Source organism: Streptopelia decaocto, assembly GCF_964273445.1.
Source record: "Streptopelia decaocto genome assembly, chromosome: 1".
NCBI classification, from domain to species: Eukaryota; Metazoa; Chordata; class Aves; order Columbiformes; family Columbidae; genus Streptopelia; species Streptopelia decaocto.
This window is the reverse complement of record NC_138663.1, coordinates 76,954,972-76,976,214: the sequence shown is the minus strand read 5'-3', so window position 1 is coordinate 76,976,214 and position 21,243 is coordinate 76,954,972. Positions and strand designations below refer to the sequence as shown.

At 40.4% G+C, this 21,243-nt stretch overlaps 1 protein-coding gene across 1 annotated transcript; it reads right to left on the bottom strand.

Moving 5' to 3' along the window:
• Window positions 1–243: 243 nt before the first annotated feature.
• CMAS (cytidine monophosphate N-acetylneuraminic acid synthetase) lies at window positions 244–15,023 on the bottom strand. The gene is given in 9 exon segments (XM_082074733.1): window positions 244–2,923; window positions 2,925–3,141; window positions 3,897–4,047; window positions 5,917–6,088; window positions 6,902–6,996; window positions 8,282–8,415; window positions 10,724–10,879; window positions 11,090–11,232; window positions 14,764–15,023. Coding segments are annotated over 9 exon segments (1,305 nt in total). The 5' UTR covers window positions 14,946–15,023; the 3' UTR covers window positions 244–2,868.
• Between the last annotated feature and the right edge of the window lie 6,220 nt (window positions 15,024–21,243).

Here is a 21,243-nt window from a genome sequence, read left to right as displayed (position 1 = left end):
TTAAGAGGGTATAACCACACACACAAAACACTCCAAGACCAGATCAAGATGAAGATTTTTAGTAACTTACTGTGTGTGCATGTCGGAATATATTTGTCCACCTTCGTTAATTTGGGAATAAAATTTGTCCAACTTCATCAGGTATAATCCATCCATCCATATGGTACATGAACTTGGAAGTGTATGATTTACAGTATACAAATTAATCATAAATCACCCCATCACCATTCTCTACTCAAAGGCTACAGGAAATTGTTTATTTCAAATTTCAGGTAATCAGATATTTTTTCATAATAGCTTATTACATAGTTTACTTCTTTTAGTTTCACAAAATTATGATAAAACAGCCCACATTATCTAAGATACTTTTTGGAATACACAAGGTAATTTACAGTAAAAAAAAAGAAAAAAAGTGCTCACATGAGCAAAAGAGATTATTCCAAACTTATCTTACCTTAAGAGAAGTGACCACTGAAATCTAGTCTGAGTGGACCGCATACTCTAATAAAAGGCAATCACGGTGTCAGGATATGTATTGAAACAGCAGGTGTCAGCAAAAGGCACTACATTTTGAAGCTTGCCCGTGACCCAGGAATTCCCCGTGAAGGTGACTGTTAGAGTTATCCTCACTATCTCTGCCCCCTGTGACCACTAAATCCTTCATATGATTGAGAGTCTTCTATAAAAATCAAGAATAGTAATTAAGACATCCTTCATTGTACTGTAGTTTACAGTTAGGCTTGCCCTTGCAATGTGGGCAATACAAATCTGAACCTTTCAGGCAGTGGATCATGCATCTCCCTTATCTTCAAACAGGCTTTATTTTGTAAATAGTCTCTAGAGCTCTTTTATTCTTCATATTCTTCTAATGTAAGATTTTAACTCATTCTTCTAAACACGAATTTGTAGAAGACAAAACACTTATGTATCAGCTACCATGTCTTTCTGCTCACTATCAACACTCACACAAAAGTGCTTCTGTGTCTATTTTTGATACACGTAGAAATGTAAGGTAGAGACCCAATGTATACACAGCACATTCCGCAAGCAGCTGAAACATCAGAAGAGTTCTTGATTGAAACAGTAACCTGCAAACAGTACTGCCAACTCATTCCTATTACAATTGCACTTAATCATATTTTTTCTTTCTCTAACATAAAAGGAAGGGGAATCAAGTTCATCATAGTCACCTTGTTTAAAGGTATTTATTTACAGGAAAATGTTATTGAAATTAAAGTCAGCAAGTTACTTGATGATGACAGGGTGAAGTAACCAACAGCTTGGTCAGTTCTACACGACATTATCAAACCCGAATTGTTCATCCAGTCCAGACTGCTGAAGCTTTACTACAGTCCATACAACTAAAATAATTAATCTATCTATACTGAAGTTTGTAGTACTGTCCAAAATGTGGCTCGCTTGTTATCAAACTCCATGGGATTTATCCAGTGTAGAACCCTAAAACCTCACTGAAAGGAAATACTTAAATGATAATGTAGAGCTAATTAGTAAACTAATTCCCTCTTAACCTTGCTACTGTAGATAGGCAGTAAAAGAATTTCAATTTAAAATTTTGCTTCATAAAAGAAAGTAAACACAATGATAATCAGAGGGTAAAATATCAGGTGATATTGTATTCAGAATGTCTGTTTAGCAGAGAAACAAAATAAAATGACAAGTCATTATTATTTACCTCAGTAATAATTGCCTGTGTACCATGAGGATTTTTTATTTTTTAGCATAACCCAAGGCAGAACTTGACTCACTTATAAATACTATGATTGAAAACTGATGCATATTTTTAGTGTCAGTTCTACCAATTTTAAGGATATTGAGTTATTTAAAACAAAACATGGTAAAAATTGTATTTTCCATAAATACAAACACACATAAACATCAGCTTTAAATTAACATGCTAAACATAGTCTGAATATATATTTTATATAAACCTACAATCAACAACTACACTTTGTTTGGTTGTTTTTTTTCCTTAAACAGTAGTAACTTTTCCATACAATAAACATTAAAGATTTTTTTTTCACTCATTTATGGTTGTAGTAAAGCCTTCACAGAAAGAAACTGAGTTTCTGCAAAGGAGAGATCTCAAAGTCAATGGGAGATTTAACTCCAGATTTGGCAAAGCATTTGGGTATGTTAATTTAAGCACTTCAATAAAACCCAGTATAAACAGATTCAAAGATAAGAGGCACGATTCCAAATGCCATTTAATTATTTATGAGCTTAAAACTGAACAAGTGCTTAGGTGCTTTTCTTAACTAATATTAACTGGTCTTACAGTAACTGATTTGTCTTTTAAAAATATAGGAAAAATTTTCATAGTTAGTTTATACCTGACCTCTCCAGCATATGCTAGAATTCTTACTAACTAGGGATGAATCCTGTAAAAAGCAACCACATAGCTACAATATCATGCTGACATTTGACAGCGGAAATTAAAACCAAATGAGCAACACTGACAGAATATTTTTTTTAAAGTCTGAATTACAAATCGTCAAGTCACGCAAAATCATTGATCCCTGAAAACATTCAGATTAGGAAATAAAAACAAATCATTCCTGTAGGACACAAGTAATGATTAAGGGTGGATGTACAGGACACTACTTTTCATAACATTCCTCCCACTGCACTTAAATGGCTTTTAAAATAATCATGAATATGATCACGATTATCAGCATATAATCGTGAATATCAGCGTGTGGGACCAGCGCGTGAATATCAAAGTGGGACCATAAATTAGAGGGAAATATCTTTTTAACTCTACTGCAATGTAAAACTTGAAAGATGAGCCATCCTTTGAGATGCAGACCTACTGAGAGAAGAAAAGAAAATCAGGACTGGCCAACCGTGTTACTCTTTTTTCATTAGATCCTTATTTCCCCTCCTGCTGATCTCATTTCCTCGTTTCCTTTACTGCTGAATTTATTTCTTCCAGTTGCTTCCTTGCAGAGGTCACCTTTTCTAACAACAGGAATATGTGTTCTGCAAACTCCCGGACAGCTCCACAGCCACCATTGCTTTTACAAATATAACCAGCAGCCTTCTGAGCAACGACACAAGCATCAGCAGGCACACCGCTCATGCCAGCTTTCCTCAGGCATTCCACATCAGACTCTTCATTTCCTATTGAGAAAGATGACAGAAAAGGCAAAATATCACAGCAGGGAAAAAACTGAGCAGACTCAATATTTTTCTGTGCACATACTGATTTGATTTTTAAAATTTATGTTCTTGCCACAATTTTTCATCTTAGCAGCTCAACAGCACTTTGCACGTGTGACTCAGTTCTCAGAAAAATCTTTGTGATACATGTAAACGCTGAACATAGTTCACACAATCTTCAGGTGAGAGAATGGTACTTTTAAGAGCAGTAAAATTATTTGAGCAACTGAATAAGTATTTGCAGGACTATACACTTAAGCTGTCACTGAAATACAGTTTTGTACAGAATCATAGGGTTTTCAGTTTTAATTCTGTCCTTTTGTTTCCATTTCAGAATATAATCCATACAATAGCCAGCTGAAATGAACTAGAATCAGTTCAAAATTGTGAACTGTAACTGTATGCTTGTGTAATATCAAAAGCTTTCCTAAATCTCATTATAAAAGCAACTGAGACTTCCCTTAACAAATTAGACACAAATTCACTAATGTCTTTAATATTAGATTAATATTATATTGTACCCTAGCAAGCCTCAAATAGGTACCTGCTTTTGCTGATTGTGTGCTGTAATTTGCATATCAATCCCATTAAGTTAAGTGTACTAACAGAAAGCAAAGTATTTGAAGCTGAGCAGCACTACAAAGTTTGTATTTGTGTATGCTATATGAAATTTTAGTAAAAAAAAAAAAAAAAAAAAAAAGAGAGAGAGAACTGACCTAGGTAAGCGACTTCTTTCCAGCTCAAACCCATGTCTTTTTGCCAGTCTTCCAGGACTTGTAATTTATTTGTTGCACTAGTCTTTGCTACACATCCCAGCTGCATGGCTGACAGTGTTTTTGAACAATCTCTTTCAGAGATAAGTCGAACCTATTAAAAGAAAGTCAAGTTAGAATAAATTCTACATACAACGAAATAAGATAGGTAAGTTGACGCATTAAAAACCCAAAAAAAAAACCAAACCCCAAAAAACAGAACAGTAGAAGTTTTGCTCATAGCTCTCTCAGATATCAGAAAAGCATTGAATAACTACTTTCTTCAGTCAAACCTCAGAGCAGAAGTTATTAGCATCCAAAGCCACATTACAGACTTGAATTTGCTTTGGGAAAGTGAAACACCATTCCATAGACTTGCCTGAGGTTCAAAAAAATAATTTTACATTTTAAAACGCAACATGTACCAAATAAAATACTGGATGTAACAGTACAGGGCCATACTATCTACTGCAATACAATCTAATTAAGCCACAGTTTGGAATAAGAGAACTCCCAATGAAATTTTTGTAATATTGGTAAAAGTAGAATATTATGAAGTACTTTCCATGACTCCTCTACCTAACAACACCATTTTCTTCACAGTAGGACATCAGAGCATCAACAGAACACTAAACAGACTGAAGCAGCACAGCGCATTAATCTCCAGAAGTTCATTCCAAATCTGAAATTTCAGAAATGATGTACAAGGTAAGCTAGATCTAGATTACTGAAGTAGGATTTAAAAAAAAACGGAGACACAACCCATCCAAATTTTCTGTCCAAGCTGTAGAAAAGTTTATCGTCCCTAGCTGCTTTTAAATACTAACAAATACTTGGCACTGATTTTAAGTACAGAATGAAGAGGAGCAGTGCACAAAGCAAAAATGTATTGGCAACATATACTAGAAATACATGAAGTGCAGCACAAAGACCAGGAGGGTTTTAAGGAAATATTGCAAGTCACACTAAGTATGGAAATGGGCTCCCACAGGCAACAAAAAAAAGTAGTATAAGCTTCCTCCCCCTTTTGCCTCACAGAAAATAAGACTGATGGAGTTTTGAAAAACCATCTACTCCGTTTCATTGCCCCAAGGCAGCAACAGCTGCACCAAAGTATGTCACAAACGTCTCGTCTAACCTGTTACAAAAAAAATCCTACAGTAAAGACTCCAAAAATGTATCTGGAGAAGTCTACTTGAGGTATAGCTACCTTTGTCTTATCCACGCCTATCTCTATGTGCAACAGAACTGAGTTAAGGCTCTTTGAAGGCAGCCTAAATCTGTGCTTAGCTCTTTTCCTCCAAAAATTCTTCTAGCTACATCAAAGGCAGCAGCACAGACAGAAAATAGCCAGGAGGCTAATTTTACATAAATGAAAGCAAAGATTCAGATCAGCAGAATTTAGTAGCAGTAATATAAACCAAAAATAATAGTAGCCATGTTACAATCTGTGTTGTTTCAGTGATTCATTTACACTGAACTCTTACAACTTCAAAGCACATAATCTATGGTTAAAACAATTATGCAGACAGAAATGTTTGGGGTTTGATTTCCCCTCTTTGCAACAATCATGGGCAATCTAGAATGAACCAACTAATTTGCCTGGGTATTTCTTCCTCTTCTGTGGCCAAGAGGTTACAACATATCCCTGCTTGGTAAAGCTGACTTCTAATTAATGAATATCTAGACTACACAGAATATCATTGGTGCAAGCAAAACACCATAAAAAATTCTTCCCACATTTTTCCACGGCAAAAAGAGAAAGATGCTATAGCTACTGTGAGACTGAGAACTTTCTCCAAACACTTTTATTTTTCTCTAAGGATCAAAGTAAAACCTTTGTCCCAATCCCGAACCAAGGCATTATGCTACTTGATCACAATTACTCTGAGAAACTTCAACTTGCATGTTGCAGGGTTTTAAGAATCTTTTAATGCTCAGGTTACACCAAACACAAAGCCTCACACTTTAGAACACCACTTACCTGGATTCCTCTTTTCTTTAATAGATCAATACCAACAATATCTCTATAATCGTAGGAGACCATTTGCTTCTGATCTTCTGTCACATAAATGCGACCATTTGTCAGGCATCCGTCAACACTGCAAACCAATAGCTTCACCTCTTTTAATGGCTCTCTGCCAAAATATCCAAAGCTAAACAAAGAAGTTATCTTTTTAGGATGCAAGTTTTTGAACACTCCAAAACCAAATATTTCAGATACAACTGTGACCTTCAGATAGAAGAATCAGCTTTGAAATTCTTTTTTTTCTAATGTATTTTCTCATCATCATCACGTTCCAATTATGTTGTCCCTCTTCAAAGAGAAGAACAGAATGATCCAAAAGACAGGTCAGTTATGTTGTCCATTCAAAAATTAGGATGATATTTATTTCCTTAGCATAAGAGATCAGGTTCTATAGTTTCTACTTGGGTCGTAACCAAAAAGAGTAAAGGATGAAAAAGGCACAGAAAACATATTCCATTCCTAGTCATTATTTCCTTAGAGAGATGCAGAGTAGCTGCAAAGAAAAGGCAGCTGGCAAGATGTAATCAGCTTATGCCTTCTACACGAACACTCTCAACGATGCGCATCAATAAATGTGGTCCAGATCTTGGAAGACTAGGACAACTGAATTGGAAAAGCCAGAGATGATGCTAACACATTACTGTGGTACAGTGGGGCTTACGCTTTTCCCCAAGCTGAACTTTCAAAAAAACCAAACAAACGAACCACCACCACCACCAACCAAAAAAACCCACCACAAACAAAATAAACCCACAAACATATAACAAAAGTAACTCAGATGATTTCATAGATAGGAAAAAACAAAATTATATAGAATAATGAAGTTATCCAATTATCTTTGACCATGATTACATACACTACATACATTATGAATTCACATGACCATACTTTGAAACAATGAGTGATATCAAATAAATGAAGGAATAAAAAGTGCTTTTACCGCAATACTCTCTGTTCTGCAATAGGCCAATCAATGTCTATATCAATATCCACACTGTGCTCTGCACGCATTTCATAGTAGGCCATTTTACCACCCTAAATAGAATAGAACTCATTAAAAATTTCTGCTTGGGTTAAAACAAAAATGTACAATTTGGTACAATGTAATGAAAACTAAGTATCTGGTTACAGAGTAGTCACAACTGCATGTATATAAGTGAACCATCAATAATGATGTTTTTACCAGTGACACAGAACCAAGCATTTGAAACAACTTTCAATGGCAATGGTTAATAAGCATTTTCATTTTACAACTAGAGAAAGCATGCAAGAAAAACCTTATGCATTATAGCCATGAGGTCACATTGAGTTCATTAGGTCTTTTAATACAGTAAAATAGTAATACCTTCAGCATTTACTTCATAAAAGTATGCTTGTTTGTTATCTACACGACTTAATTTTTTATCTGCATGACTTAATTTCAATTGGAAAAATATCCAGCACACCCCAATCTAATTAAAGAACTAAAAGCCCTGATACTCAGAGAGTTATGTGGCCCAACCTTGATAAAATGTAGAATTCAACAAAATGGTACTATCCAGATCAATACTTGCAAGTCCACACAGCACAAGCTGGCACTGTGTGGGTCTGTGCAGATAGAGACCTACAGTTATTATCTCTGTGTTAGTGAGGTATCTGGAAAAGAGAGAAGAATAAACCCGGTATTCTTGATATACCTAGCAACGTATTCCCATTAGAAATATAGAAATATCTACACTGGGGTTTTTTTCAGTTCTGCTAAAAAGTACTGGATATGATCTGTAAGATCATACCTTGTCTTGCATAAGAAAACTAAGAGACTATAGTTGTAGACAAACAAAATGAAAGCTGAAGTAAATATATTTGTTCTGTATTACTATACTGAGATGTAACCATCAGGAAAGGGAAAAAGACTGTTTAAGTACAAAATTGGCATAAGACTAAATTGGCCAAGAATACAAGTTTATAGACTATACGACAAGCCTACAACACTGCAAGAAGGTCAGTTTCACACCCTTAGACTAAAATGAACTATAAGATATGCACTTATATCCTGGCAAACTGACATGAAATTCCATATTGTATTATTTTAGGCTTATAGATATAAAATGTTCAATGTTATTTGTGCAAATTTGTTGACTGTGAAAGATGCTGTTACTGGAACTGTCCTAGTTACAGCTAGCCCTGTTAAGTTACAAGCAATAAGCAAACTGTCTGAAGGTCGAAGTGCTGATACTTCACACTGCATCAGAAATAGAAATACATAATTGTATTCAGAACCCTCTATAAAAAGAATAAAAGATGTGTTATTCTAAAGAGCATGAAAAACAGAAGCACTAACCTGCAAGTAGCCTTTCTCAATCAAATGCCTCTTGGCAAAATAAAATGAGCCATTTTCATACAACTCCCCAGGCCAATCTTGCCGCCGGTATCGTTTTGCTGGATTCAGATTTTGGGGCTCCGTCATTTTGTTTTCTATTAACAGAGAAAAATGTCAAAATAAGTTTACTAGAATCCCTGCTCAGAATCACTTAACTTTCTTTAAACAGCTTTCTGTTGAAAAATTAAGCAAACAATTCAGTCACCAACTTCTTTCATTATTGCCTCTTGTTGCTTATAAAGATCACTGAATTGCTTATCTTCCTTGAACAGTGGATGACAAACTAGAAGACTGTCCTGCATTTCGAGCAGAAAAAAAAAAAAAAGAAATTTTTCATTCCAACTTACCAAAAAAAAAAAAAAAAAAAAAAGAAAGAAAAAAAGAGGCCACCAGCTCCAAAACCATTTACTAAATGAGTAGGGGATGTATTCTTTTTGACTGTCCTTGCCAATGTGAAATACTATACTCTTTCCATACTCTATCTCCAAGTGCATGATAGGAAGGGGTTTAACTCTCACTGAGGGTAAATGAAAAAAAAAAAAAAAAAATAGAAATCAGCTACCTACACTTAAAATGAAGAATGCCCTGAATGAACTCTGAAAACTGAGAGGACTAATCTGGAAGATGAAAAAAGAGCATATGACAAATAATTTTGCTTATGAAAACACCTTGGCACTTCACCTAAATATCTCCTATTTAAGGATATACATTATGTTAACTTTTTATTAGTGTTTTAATCAGTGTCCATAAATAAAGAAACAAGCTCATTTGAACAAAAGTGATCCCAAAAGATCCCGTATTATTATCAATGCCAGTAGGGCAAGCAGCAGAAACTGAACCAGTGACCAAAGACTTCTGTCCTTGCATCACCCAAATTCACACGCACAAAGGAGCTAAAATTCAACAGGTCTCATGATATATTAATGATAAAACAGTTAGAGGGTATTCTCAAACACCCAAAACATCCTGATACTTTAGTATATATACACACCTTGTACTTCATAAATACACTAGAGCTTTGTGCTCAATGAAGTAAACATTTCCAGTCAGAGAGAGACACCTTTCTCTTTCAGGGTACATCAATATTAAACCTTAATGCAGAAGGAACAACAGAAATACACAGGAAAAGATATAAAATTCTTTTAACATAAAGTGATCTGGAAAAAAGAAAAAAAAAAAAAAGAAAAAAGGGAGAAAAATAAAAATAATACTAAACTGTATAATGCTTCTGCAAATCACCTGACACACCACACTCCTGAAAGGCCATTTGCTTTTACCCTTAAGCTGCTAAGGTTTGCACAAAGTGTTCCTTGTTCTCCTCACATATACTCCTTGCAAGTGAATGATTCTTTATCTCTTGCCACATTGAAAGACTCTAGATGTCATTTTATACTAAAGAATTATTTGCTGGTTTAGGTAGGCCTTGAGGCTTTTTTATTTTAGTAATCTACCTTGGTGGCACATAATCACTTCAGAAAGCCACATGGTACATCCAAATGAGATTTAGTCTTTCACAGATGTCCATTCCAGCATCTCAAGCTGTGAAGTGGACTTTTACTTGGTTGCCTAAAGTGCAATCCACAGAATCCTGAACTGCCATCCAAGATTTTGATATTCCTCTTCTACTTTATGAACGAACTGTGTCATATTATTTCTCCTCTTATGAGGAACAATGAGAATGCTTAAGCTATCTGCTTCTTCTAAACAACTTCTATTCCAACTTATCTCTTAAAACAAATCTTCGTTTCTTTTGCATGCTATTTTAGAGCATGCTTTGTAAACTTAAAAAAATTTTCATCCGAAGCAATTTAGATCTCAACAGAGTAAGTGTAATGTCTGAGCAACACATTCTTTTTTTAAAAAAAAGTAAAAATAACCATGTAACAGTGTCTGAACTAGCCATTTTTAGAAAAAGAAGAAAACATTTCTGCTCTAATCACAGAAACAAAACCAACATAGATAATGTATGGAATAGTTCTTTGAACAAGGACAAGAGGTACTTCTATAGCTATAACAAGGTACAATCTTTATTTGTAAGTAAAGAGTTCAGTCTTCAGCAACTGTAGCTGAGAGACGTATTTTCTCTAAAAACAGTCATATTCTTCTGTAGGAGCTGATTAAAATGAGTTCAGTCCTCGTGACTCAGAGACAGTGTCCAATTTGACATTAAGCCGGCAGCCAAACTACCAGGCTGAAAGCCTAACTCTCCAGCCTAAGAGGTTGCCACTTCCTATTCACTAAAACTTTACCTCACAATATTTATCATTCATTAGCATAGTAAGAACAAACACTGTCAGAGCCCCTGTCTCTGATACCACTTCCTTCTGTAAATACCACAGCTATGAAAATAAACCATTTGAAAAAAAAGAAGTATAACTGTAACCAGAAACAGTTAAATATTACCTCCTTTTTTTACCTCACTCCATCTAAATTGGTGCCGTCTCACAACAGAGAAGACAGAATCAAATCCCTCCTTCTGGAGCAGATCTGCCACTTTTATAAGATCACTAGGATGTAAACAGGGAGATGTTGCTTGAATATTTCCTACAATATCAACCTCTAAAGAAAAACAAAGAAACATTGATGAAACAATTAACATTTTTAATACACACGACTACAAACCATGGTATGAGTGGATGCCACAAAAGAAAGAATCTTTCTAGCTTGTATTTACTGAAGGAAGGCTTTACTTATTCTTTCTAAATAGTAAGCACATCATCCCTCTGTGTCAACAACATAAAAGCTCAACGTATTTCATTACTCATTTACCAGGATGCTGATTAAGAAACTCTCTGATAGCTTCTAGAGACGTTGAGGAGTCTTGAGAAACTTCAGGGCTTCTGCGATGAACTTGAGCACCAAACTGCTTTGCAACCTTCTCAATTTCATCATGGTCTGTAGAAACCCATACACTGTGGGCAGACAGTGAGAGAGATTAATATAAAGAATAAATCCCAGCATTGTTGACTTGCCTGCCATAATCTAACCTGAACTGCGCCCTGTACTATACCTTGCAGTGAAAGGAACTAGTTCTTATATATTTGTGTTGGTAAAATTATCCCTGTCAGTCCAACACGCAGCTTTTAACAACAGGGATAAAACACACATGTTCACTAGATCGTAAAATCTCAAGCCTGAGTTATATTTCAGTTTAGTACTGTAGGGTGGTCGATCTACCTTCCACATAGGAAGCTTAGGCAACATAAAATTCAGAAGTGTTACCAGAAAAATCCAGTGTCAGCACACCGCAATTTATTAGACATGCTAACAGATTGATGAATTGTGAATGTGTTGAATGAGGCATTCAAAATCACTTAAGAGTTCAGAAATAAGGCTGACAACAAGTAAAACTACCACACAGAAGATCAGCTTATTCTGCAAGAGTTTTAAAATGTGTTAATTAGGCTCCACACAATCCCAGAGAAAGAGCTGTTCAAGTTACAATCACACATGTTTTGGCACAGGAAACCTTCAATGCTGGTAAAGCAAGATTGTGATTGTTCAGGGATAATAAACGTTTACAAAAGGAAGGGCTAAGTCTGAATATGATGTGACGATAAACACTGGCTGAGTACTGTAAGGCCACTGCTGCCATCATTGTGACAAAAAGGCATGTGAGATATAAAAACAAAACTATGAAAAATAACCCTTCCTCTCCCAGCAACACTGGCATTCTCAATGCACTGTACACAGCAAATGGTGCTTTAGTTAAGTTTTTTCCTCCAAAGGCAACATGGGATTATCAGTATAAAAAAATATGTATGACAGTGACAGCCACGTCAAGTCACACCCATGTGAACAAATACAGAAGAGGTATTTTCCATAAACTGCTTCAGGCTGGTTAGTTTAAATACACACTCCCCATTCAACTAACAGAGGCTTGTTGTGTAACTAACAGCACAGCTGTTTCAAAGGTGACTAGAAAACACAGAGCACTTCCCTCTAATGCACCTGTTAGGCCTCAAAGTTAGGCTACATAACCCTAATTGGCTTCCTGTTGGGCAAATTCAGGTAATTCAGAAAATGAGGAGGTAGCTCAAACCACCATATCCACCATAGGTCATTAAGCAATATGGATTCACATGTACTAAATAACTATCAGTAAACTAAGTCAGAAACATTTGTGACTGCTTCTTAATTAAAACCAAGTCAGTGATGCTTCCTCTACTTTTCAGATACAGTAAAAAAAAATTTTCAGAATACATAATGGTATAGCTCTCAATCTAGCTGGGCTTCATTTCTACTTGACCGCATCGAGTCCCTGCTCTGAACATAATGCAACAGGTTTGCACTGGGAACCTGTACCTACCAGCTACCTACCAAGTGCATCCTAACCATGCACTAGTTTTAGTTAAATTTATCAGTACATGTGTAGAAAATTCTCAGTTTTGTTCTGGTAAAAAAAAAAAAGAAAATTATAATGCCCATATTCTTAACACTAACAGCATAAGTGGTTCCATCTGAATATGAGGAGAAACTTCTTTACTCTGAGGGTGCCAGAGCACTGGAACAGGCTGCCCAGAAAGGTTGTGGAGTCTCCTTTTCTGGAGACATTCAAAACCCACCCAGACACATTCCTGTGTGACCTGTTCTAGGTTTACCTGCCTATCGAGTGGAAGGAAGTAATCATATCTGCCCATGTGACAGGGAACAGAAGCTCAGTTTGTGGCAAAGTACACAAAACTTTGGTAGCAATAATTAGAGCTAGATAGATACAAGTATGTTCACAGAATCACAGAATGGTTGGTGTTGGAAGGGACCTCTGGAGATCATCTAGTCCAACCCACCTGCTAAAGCAGGCACACATAGAACAGATCACACAGGAATGTGTCCTGGTGGGTTTGAACATCTCCAGAGGAGACTCCACAGCCTCTCTGGGCAGCCTGTTCCAGTGCTCTGGCACCCTCAAAGTAAAGAAGTTTTTCCTCATATTTAGACGGAACCTCCTGTGTTTCAGTGTGTGCCTGTTCCCCCTCATCCTATTGTTCAGCACCACTGAAAAGAGTCTGGTTCCCCTTGACACCCACCCTTGAGATATTTATAAACATGGACAAGATCATGTCTCAGACTTTTTCCAGCCTGAACACACCCAGCTCTCTCAGTCTCCCTAAGAAAGGTGTTCTGGGACCCTGATCATCTTCATAGCTCTCCACTGGACTCTCTCCAGTAATTCCTTGTCCTTCTTCAACTGGGGAGCCCAGAACTGGACACAGCACTCCAGATGGAGCCTCACCAGGGAAGAGTGGAGGGGGAGGAGAACCCCCCTCGACCTGCTGGTCACACTCTTCCTCATGCACCACACCATTAACTAGTGGCTCTCAACCACAAATCAGAACAACTTTAATTTCAAATTACTGTGTTTTAAGACTTTGATTCCTTCATTCCTTTGCAGCTCACCCTCAGCAGGAAGGGACAGCAGAGTTCATGGCAGGGTGACACCTGCTCACCCTGCACCACATCCTGCCCTACCTCGTCCTTCAGCTGGTGCCACATTAACTGCACCCGAAGGAGCAGTTTCAAGGAAGCTAAATACAGCCCAGGGGAGACCAGCCCACAACTATAACTTGAAGGACTTGGGGTACTGGTGGATGAGAAATTATATGAGCCAGCAATGTGCTTTTGCAGCTCAAAAGGCCAATTGTATCCTGGGCTGCATCAGCAGGAGCGTGGCCAGCAGGCCAAGGAAGGTGATTCTGTCCCTTTGCTCTGGTGAGACCCCACCTGGAGTCCTGTGTCCAGCTCTCGAGCCCTCAATATAGGAAAGACATGGACCTGTTGGAGAGGGGCCAGAGGAGGGACACAAAAAATAATCAGAAGGATGGAACAGCTCTGCTGTGAGAGTTGGGGTTGTTCAGCCTGGAGAAGAGAAGGCTCTGAAGATACCTTACTGCAGCCTTTCAGTACCTAAAATGGGCCTATAAGAAAGATGGGGTTGGACTTTTCAGCAGGGCCTGTTGCAATAGTACAAGGGGTAATGGTTTTAAAATAGAAGAGGGGAAATTCAGCTTAGACATTAGGAAGAAATTATTTACAGTGAGGGTGGTGAAACACAGGCCCAGGTTGCCCAGAGAGGTGGTTGATCCCTGGAGACATTCCAGGCCAAGCTGAACGGGGCTCTGAGCAACCTGATCTAGTTGAAGATGCCCCTGCTCATTGCAGAGGTTGGAGCTTTGAAGGTCCCTTCCAACCCGAACTACTCTGATTCCACAACGGCCAGCAGTTCAGCTAGGACTCCGGCGCCAAGGCTCGGAGCCCGTCAGGAAGAACCCAGCCGGGCAGAGGGCTTCCCCAAGAGCCTGCTGCGGCTAAGGGCCGCTCCCCTCAGCACCCCCGTCCCGGGCCGGAATCCCCGCGTTCTCCACTCCCACTCCCGCCACCCTGGTCAGCCCACCCCGGGGGGCCGTGGGGGCGAGGAGGGGACACGCAGCGCGGCACATGCGCACCTGTGGAAGACCCCAGCGTCGCAGGCGGCGCGCAGCACCCAGCCGATGAGCGGCACCCCCGCCAGCAGCTTGATGTTCTTCAGCGGGATCCCCTTGCTGCCGCCGCGCGCCAGCACCAGCGCGGCCAGGTGGGCGCACGGCCGCCCCTCTCCCGAGCCCCCCGCGCCCGCCTCCGCCTCCATCGCGCCCCGCTCCGTGCCGGGGTGCTGCTCCGAGCACCCCAATCCCCTGCCTTCCTGCCCGCCCTCCTGCCTGCCCGCGGGGCGCTCCCTGCCACACCGCCCTTCCCCGCGCCGAACGTGCGTGCTGGGAAGTGTAGTCCTCCCGCGGGGCGGGGCGCTGGCGCTGCCGCGCCTGCGTGCTGCGAGAGCTCGGGGCGGGGGAACTTGGGGAGGCTGCGAGGGTGTCGCGGGCAGTGGGGGATGCGAGGACGTGGGAGTCTGGCACCGAGGGACACCCCGGTTTCGGGGGAAATTCGAGGCGAGGCGCCTTTCTTTGCCTGTGAAGGCAGGGCGCCATCTTGGCGCGGGGACCCCGCGAAACCCAGGCCAGGGGGTGGGGGCAGCTCCGTGTGTTCTCAGGTGACGCTTTCAAGAAGGGAGGGCGAGTCCCCAATGCCCCGCGGTATGCATGTGGCCGGGAATCTATATTTAGTACTTTAGGGAAAAAAAAAAAAAAATGCTAGCCAAAGGCGTGGCTCCGCTTCCTGCCGGCACATACGAGGTGGCTTTAAGGTGATCAGCCCTGGAACTAGAAAACTGTGGCGGGTGGGAGCTGAGCGGCCGCAGCCGCCTGTGCGTGAGGCGCTGCGCAAGCACCAGGCGACCGGAGTCGGCAGGTTTTGCTCGTCAGGCACCAGTGTGAAACCTCAGCCTCTCCCCAGCGTCACGGCTTTTTTTAGTAGGTCGAGGGAGGTTCTTCTCCCCCTCTGCTCTGCCCTGGTGAGACCACATCTGGAATATTGTGTCCAGTTCTGGGCCCCTCAGTTCCAGAAGGACAGGGAACTGCTGGAGAGAGTCCAGCGCAGGGCAACGAAGATTATGAAGGGAGTGGAGCATCTCCCTTATGAGGAAAGGCTGAGGGAGATGGGTCTCTTTAGCTTGGAGAAGCCTGAGGGGTGACCTCAATGTTTATAAATATATAAAGGGTGAGTATCACGAGGATGGAGCCAGGCTCTTCTCGGTGACAACCAATGATAGGACAAGGGGCAGTCGGTACAAACTGGAACACAGGAGGTTCCACTTAAATATGAGAAGAAACTTCTTCACTGTGAGGGTGCCAGAGCACTGGAACAGGCTGCCCAGGGAGGTTGTGGAGTCTCCTACTCTGGAGGCATTCAAAACCCGCCTGGACACATTCCTGTGCAACCTCATCTAGGTGGTCCTGCTCTGGCAGGGGGATTGAACTAAGTGATGTTTTGAGGTCCCTTCCAATTCTTAACATTCTGTGATTCTGTGCTGCGTGCGGAGCCCCGGCAGGGGGCAGCGCAGTCACACTGGAGCCTTTTTAACACGGGAAGGAAAACCTGCCCTCGCTCCTCCACCTCCTAGAGAAGTGCATTAAAATAGCCGGTGTTAAGTCCAGCGGGTAAGTTGGGTGGTGAGTTAAGTCCAATCTACCTATAGAAACTGGATGAATAAAGTAATACGCTGCCAATAAAAGGCTGCACGGGAATTTGCTTCTTAGTGTAATTTGAAAAATGGAAATAGAGGCTGTTGAACAGCATCATAAAGTCACTCGTGGAGCGGCGGGGTCTCAGTCTGCGTGAGCCAATGCAGATAGGTTGCAGGAATAGCCAGAGGCCACAGATGTAACGCAATTTTATTTTTGTTACCTCTCTAAATAGGCGATCTCCAAAACAGTGCTTAAGCTCCTGGGCAGAGGTCACACAAGCAGCAACACAGGTGCTGCAGAGTTCAGCCCTTGGTGAAGATCCACGAGCCTGCTCATTTCAGCCTGTCCATAGCTTTTTACCACACTGCTTTGATCTTTGCCTACAGGAATCTCAAGTATGTATCATAAGGTGCCTTTACAGCTTTTCTTCACAGGCCTGTGAAAATCTAAACACAGAGGTTCTACTTGTGATTTATGTGTTTTTCTACACGCCAGTTGCAGTTGCTTGAGCATAGTTACAATTCTTCCTGCCATTCTTGCACTATTCCCACATGCGGTTGGGATGGAAATGTATCACATGCAGTTCACGGGTTATTCAAGGTGTGTTGCAGAGAAGGACCTCGTCTACCACTGCTGAAGGAAATGTTCCCAGTTATATTCAGCTGTAGGCAGACATTAAAGAAGAATAATCATTTGAGGGATTGTTTTTTCTTTCTGAAGTCATCATCTGTTCAAAGATACCCAGCAGAGACAGACAGCTTGCTCTTCTGCTATGGAGATCAAGTCAGCACCTTTCAGGCCTCTTTTGTTTTGATTTTGTTTTTAGATGAAACTAATAGCCGTAAACTGCTAAGTATCATAATTCCTGCAGGCGACTTTCCATGCACTTAATTATGATTTTTCTTTTTTTTCTTTTAACTTAAGTGTTTCAAGCCTTTATCATATCTAAGTTCCTACCTTTTTAGCACTACATGTCTGTCAGAGGTTGCTGTGCCCATGACAGACAAAGTTCAACAAAATGTGTAACTGAACAAGACTGACTGCAGTGCAAAGTTGTCTGGTCTTGCTGAGAGCTGCCAAGTCTGCTGTGCAGGCAGGAATCTCCAGGAAGGTCTAAAGAAAGTGCTATCGGTGCTAACTTTGTAACCTGGCACAACTATGCTAGACCTTACCTGTCAAGTCTTTTAGACACAGATATAACAAAAAGGAATAGCAAATGCCTGCCAAACTTCTGAACAAACCTAACAGCTACAGGGTGCACTTCTGCTCCAAACCAACGTTCTTTGTATTGAGAAGAAAGATAGAAGTCCTTTTAAGGTCAGTTTTGTGGACTGACTTTGAGTCATATGATTTTGTGCAGCTCACTGAGAAATTCCTCTCAAGTAGCCAGAGATGGCACCTGTATAGTGTATTATGTTACAAAGAAAATATAAAAGACCTTAACAAATGAAGAAAGAGAAATCATATTGTTAAAACTGTATTAAAACTCTTTCAGAGTTTCTTAGATTTCTTAAAATATTCAAAATACCTACCTGTCAAGTAGCAATGTGTTAAAAATATGTGTATTTTATTCCATCACATTGTGAAAATTGGATGATTTATCAATAATAATATTTATACACCTCTACGTAATTACCTTTTCTTGCACAATACTAACATAATTCAGCCAGTGCTTCACTATGACCTAAGATTTGTTTCTGCAAGAGCTGTTGTGTGGCCACCAGATACTACCAGCCTTTGTCTTCACATATGGCTATATCTGCCCAAATGCAGTATCTTGCATTTATTCGTACAGCAACAGATCTGTCCCCACCTTAAAATATTTTCATGTAAACCGCATTCCCCTGATTTATTTATGTGAAAGCCATGTGAGACACTGTCAAGAGTTTTACTAGCTTAAGTTAACTGCTCTATCTTCCTCTAGCCACAGGCCTGTGTTTGTAGATTGAAACTATATTGATTTGACTTGTTCTAGGTAAGTTATTATTGACTGCTAATCATAGAATCATAGAATAGTTTGTGTTGGAAGGGACCTGTAAAGGTCATCTAGTCCATCCCCCCTGCAATGACCAGGAACATCTTCAACTAGATCAGGTTGCTCAGAGCCCCGTTCAGCCTCGCCTTGAATGTCTTCAGGTATGGGGCATCTACCACCTCTCTGGGCCATGTGGGCCAGTGTTTCACCACCATCATTGTAAAAAATTTCTTCCTAATGTCTAAGCTGAATCTCCCCTCTTCTAGTTACCCCTTGTCCTGTCATTACCCCATGTTACCCCATTACCCCTTGTCCTGTCATAACAGGCCCTGCTAAAAAGTCTGTCCTCATCTTTTTTATAGACCCCTCTTAAGTACTGAAAGGCCACAATAAGGTCTCCCTGAAGCCTTCTCCAGGCTGAACAACTCCAACTCTTCCAGCTTGTCCTCACAGGAGAGGTGTTTCAGCCCTCTGATCATCTTGGTGGCCTCCTCTGGCCCCTCTCCAACAGGTCCATGTCTTTCCTGTCCTGAGGGCTCCAGAGATGGATGCAGGACTCCAGGTGGGGTCTCACCAGAGCAGAGTATAGGGGCAGAATCACTTCCCTCACGTGTCTTTTGCTACAGGCCAGGATGGGGTTGGCTTTCTGGGGTGTGAGTGCACATTGCCAGGTTATGTCAAGCTTCTCATCAAACAACATCCCCAAATTCTTCTCGGCAGGGCTGCTCTCAATCCCTTCATCCCCCAGCCTGTATTGACAATGGGGGTTTCCACAACCCCGGTGCAGGACTGCTGTTAGTTCCTTTGATTTCTTTTATGCGCTTTCCAAACTTTGTTTATTATTTATTCCAGTGTGGTTTTTTTTTCCCAGGGTTGAGTGTATGACTAATGGTCTAAATGCATCTGTATCAAAATTTTAGTTCAGATCAAGAGTGCACTTCTGAACCGAGTCTCAAAGCATGTAAACTCTTACTGTGTCACACTACTTGGTAAAGCACACATAGCAGATAGTTCTCAGGCTCTTCCTTTCCTCCCATTTTCGACATAGGGGACACTTTGTGCTTTCCTGTCTCGATAACTCTACCTGGGTCTGAGATTTCATCAGCCAGCTGCTTCAGTATCCAAGGATGGTACTCAGCTCTGAGCTTATTTGAGTACATATTACTCACCTAAATACATTCTGACTCTTTTCTTCCATATTTGTACTGATATCTTGCTCCTGAAGGGACTGTGTGGGTAACAGCACTCAGTGAGATAAGAACAATCGCTCCTCTAATAATAATGTAGCAGAGAACAAAACAAAAAATATAATGCTTTCCGCTTTGGAACATTTACGTAATCATGAAGTGGCCTGCAGGCACATGTTTCTCAGCGTGGAGGAAGGGGTTTCAGCTCTCCTGTCACAGCGAGCTGGTACAGCACACATTCCCACATCACATAACACAGTCAAGGTCTTGTGACTTTACAGCCTGCCTGCTCCTGGTCCTGTCATGCCTGACTGCCCCTGAAGAAGTAAGGCCAAACTGGCTCATTTCAAGGAAAGATTGATATACTAGCAAAATTAGTGGGAATAAATCTATTTTAAAAACATGTTCCATGCCATACAATTCCATTGGGGATAATAAAATCTGTGCATTTCCTTTCTGGTCACTGTTCAGTTGCTATACAGTATCACATTGTAGTTTCTCTCAAGAAAAAAAAGTTCATTTATTCAAGTCTCTGAGCAAAAGCAGGGAGAAAAATGAACAAAACTGGAGGCATCAAATAGGTCTGTACTGAGGTGTTACTGTGATCACTGTTTGAAAGCTATAATCTATTAATAAGGAGCTCATCGTGGAACTTAAGCTATTAATTAGGCAAATGTTTTGTTATGCAGTGTGTAGCTGTTATTAATGTGTATCAGCCATAGCTGAACAAGAAACCTCATTAGTAATGACAGCTGGGGTCTGCTTTCAAACTAACACACTCTGGATTGCCAGTCATGAGATCTGCCCTGCCCTTTCATCTCCTCAGTTCCCAGTCTTGAGATTGGCCCTGCCCATTCACACTGGTCACAACACTGTTCTTAGGCTTTAAGACAGGAAAAGTATGATAGTGATTCTTTGAAGCTCACGTTGGACTCCATGGGCCTTGTGGTGTGTTGGTGAAAGCCCGACACCTTAAAAACCAAGGTTAAAACTCCTGTTGACCTAACTGTGGCCAGAATTTAACTTTGTATATATGATACCCGATTTGGTTTACATGAGTAGAGCTCCACAAGTAATGGTGCAGGTGGGTCCAGTTGTCTTTTTCCAGGACATACCTAAATTAATGAACACTACACAAACAGATAAGAAAGACTCAATGGAAGCATGTAGTGGAAGCTTCAGAGAGTTGCTACATCTGGGTAAACTGGGAGTTACTATTTCTAGGCCTCTCTCTGCAGCAAGAGAGAGTTCAGAGGTCCAGATCTCCTTTCCTGGCCTTGAACCATGGGTAGCTCCAGTGAAATCCCTGGAGTGATGCTGGAGTCAAACCATTGTAAAGGAAATAAGGAATGGCCTTGAGAAAGTCTGGCAAATTACCCATTCCTGCTATTGGAAGCTTCCTGCAAGTCTTGAGTTAATATAATCTGTTCATACATGAGAATTAGGTGAATAAAGGTTAACATGTTGATAAAAAAGGAAAAGGAAGTATTCAAGGGTCTGAGATTTCTTAAAAGCAGGCAGGAAGGAATATGATTACTTAGAGCTTAGAAATGAAATGGGACAAACTACTTTGCTGCACCGTATTGAAATACACTGTGGTTAACTGAATGCCTGATGAATGGATTGTTTTCCCTTTGGCCATCTCATGTACATAGAAGAAATCAGAGAGAACTGAAATATGTACATTTAAGAGTAATTTCAAAC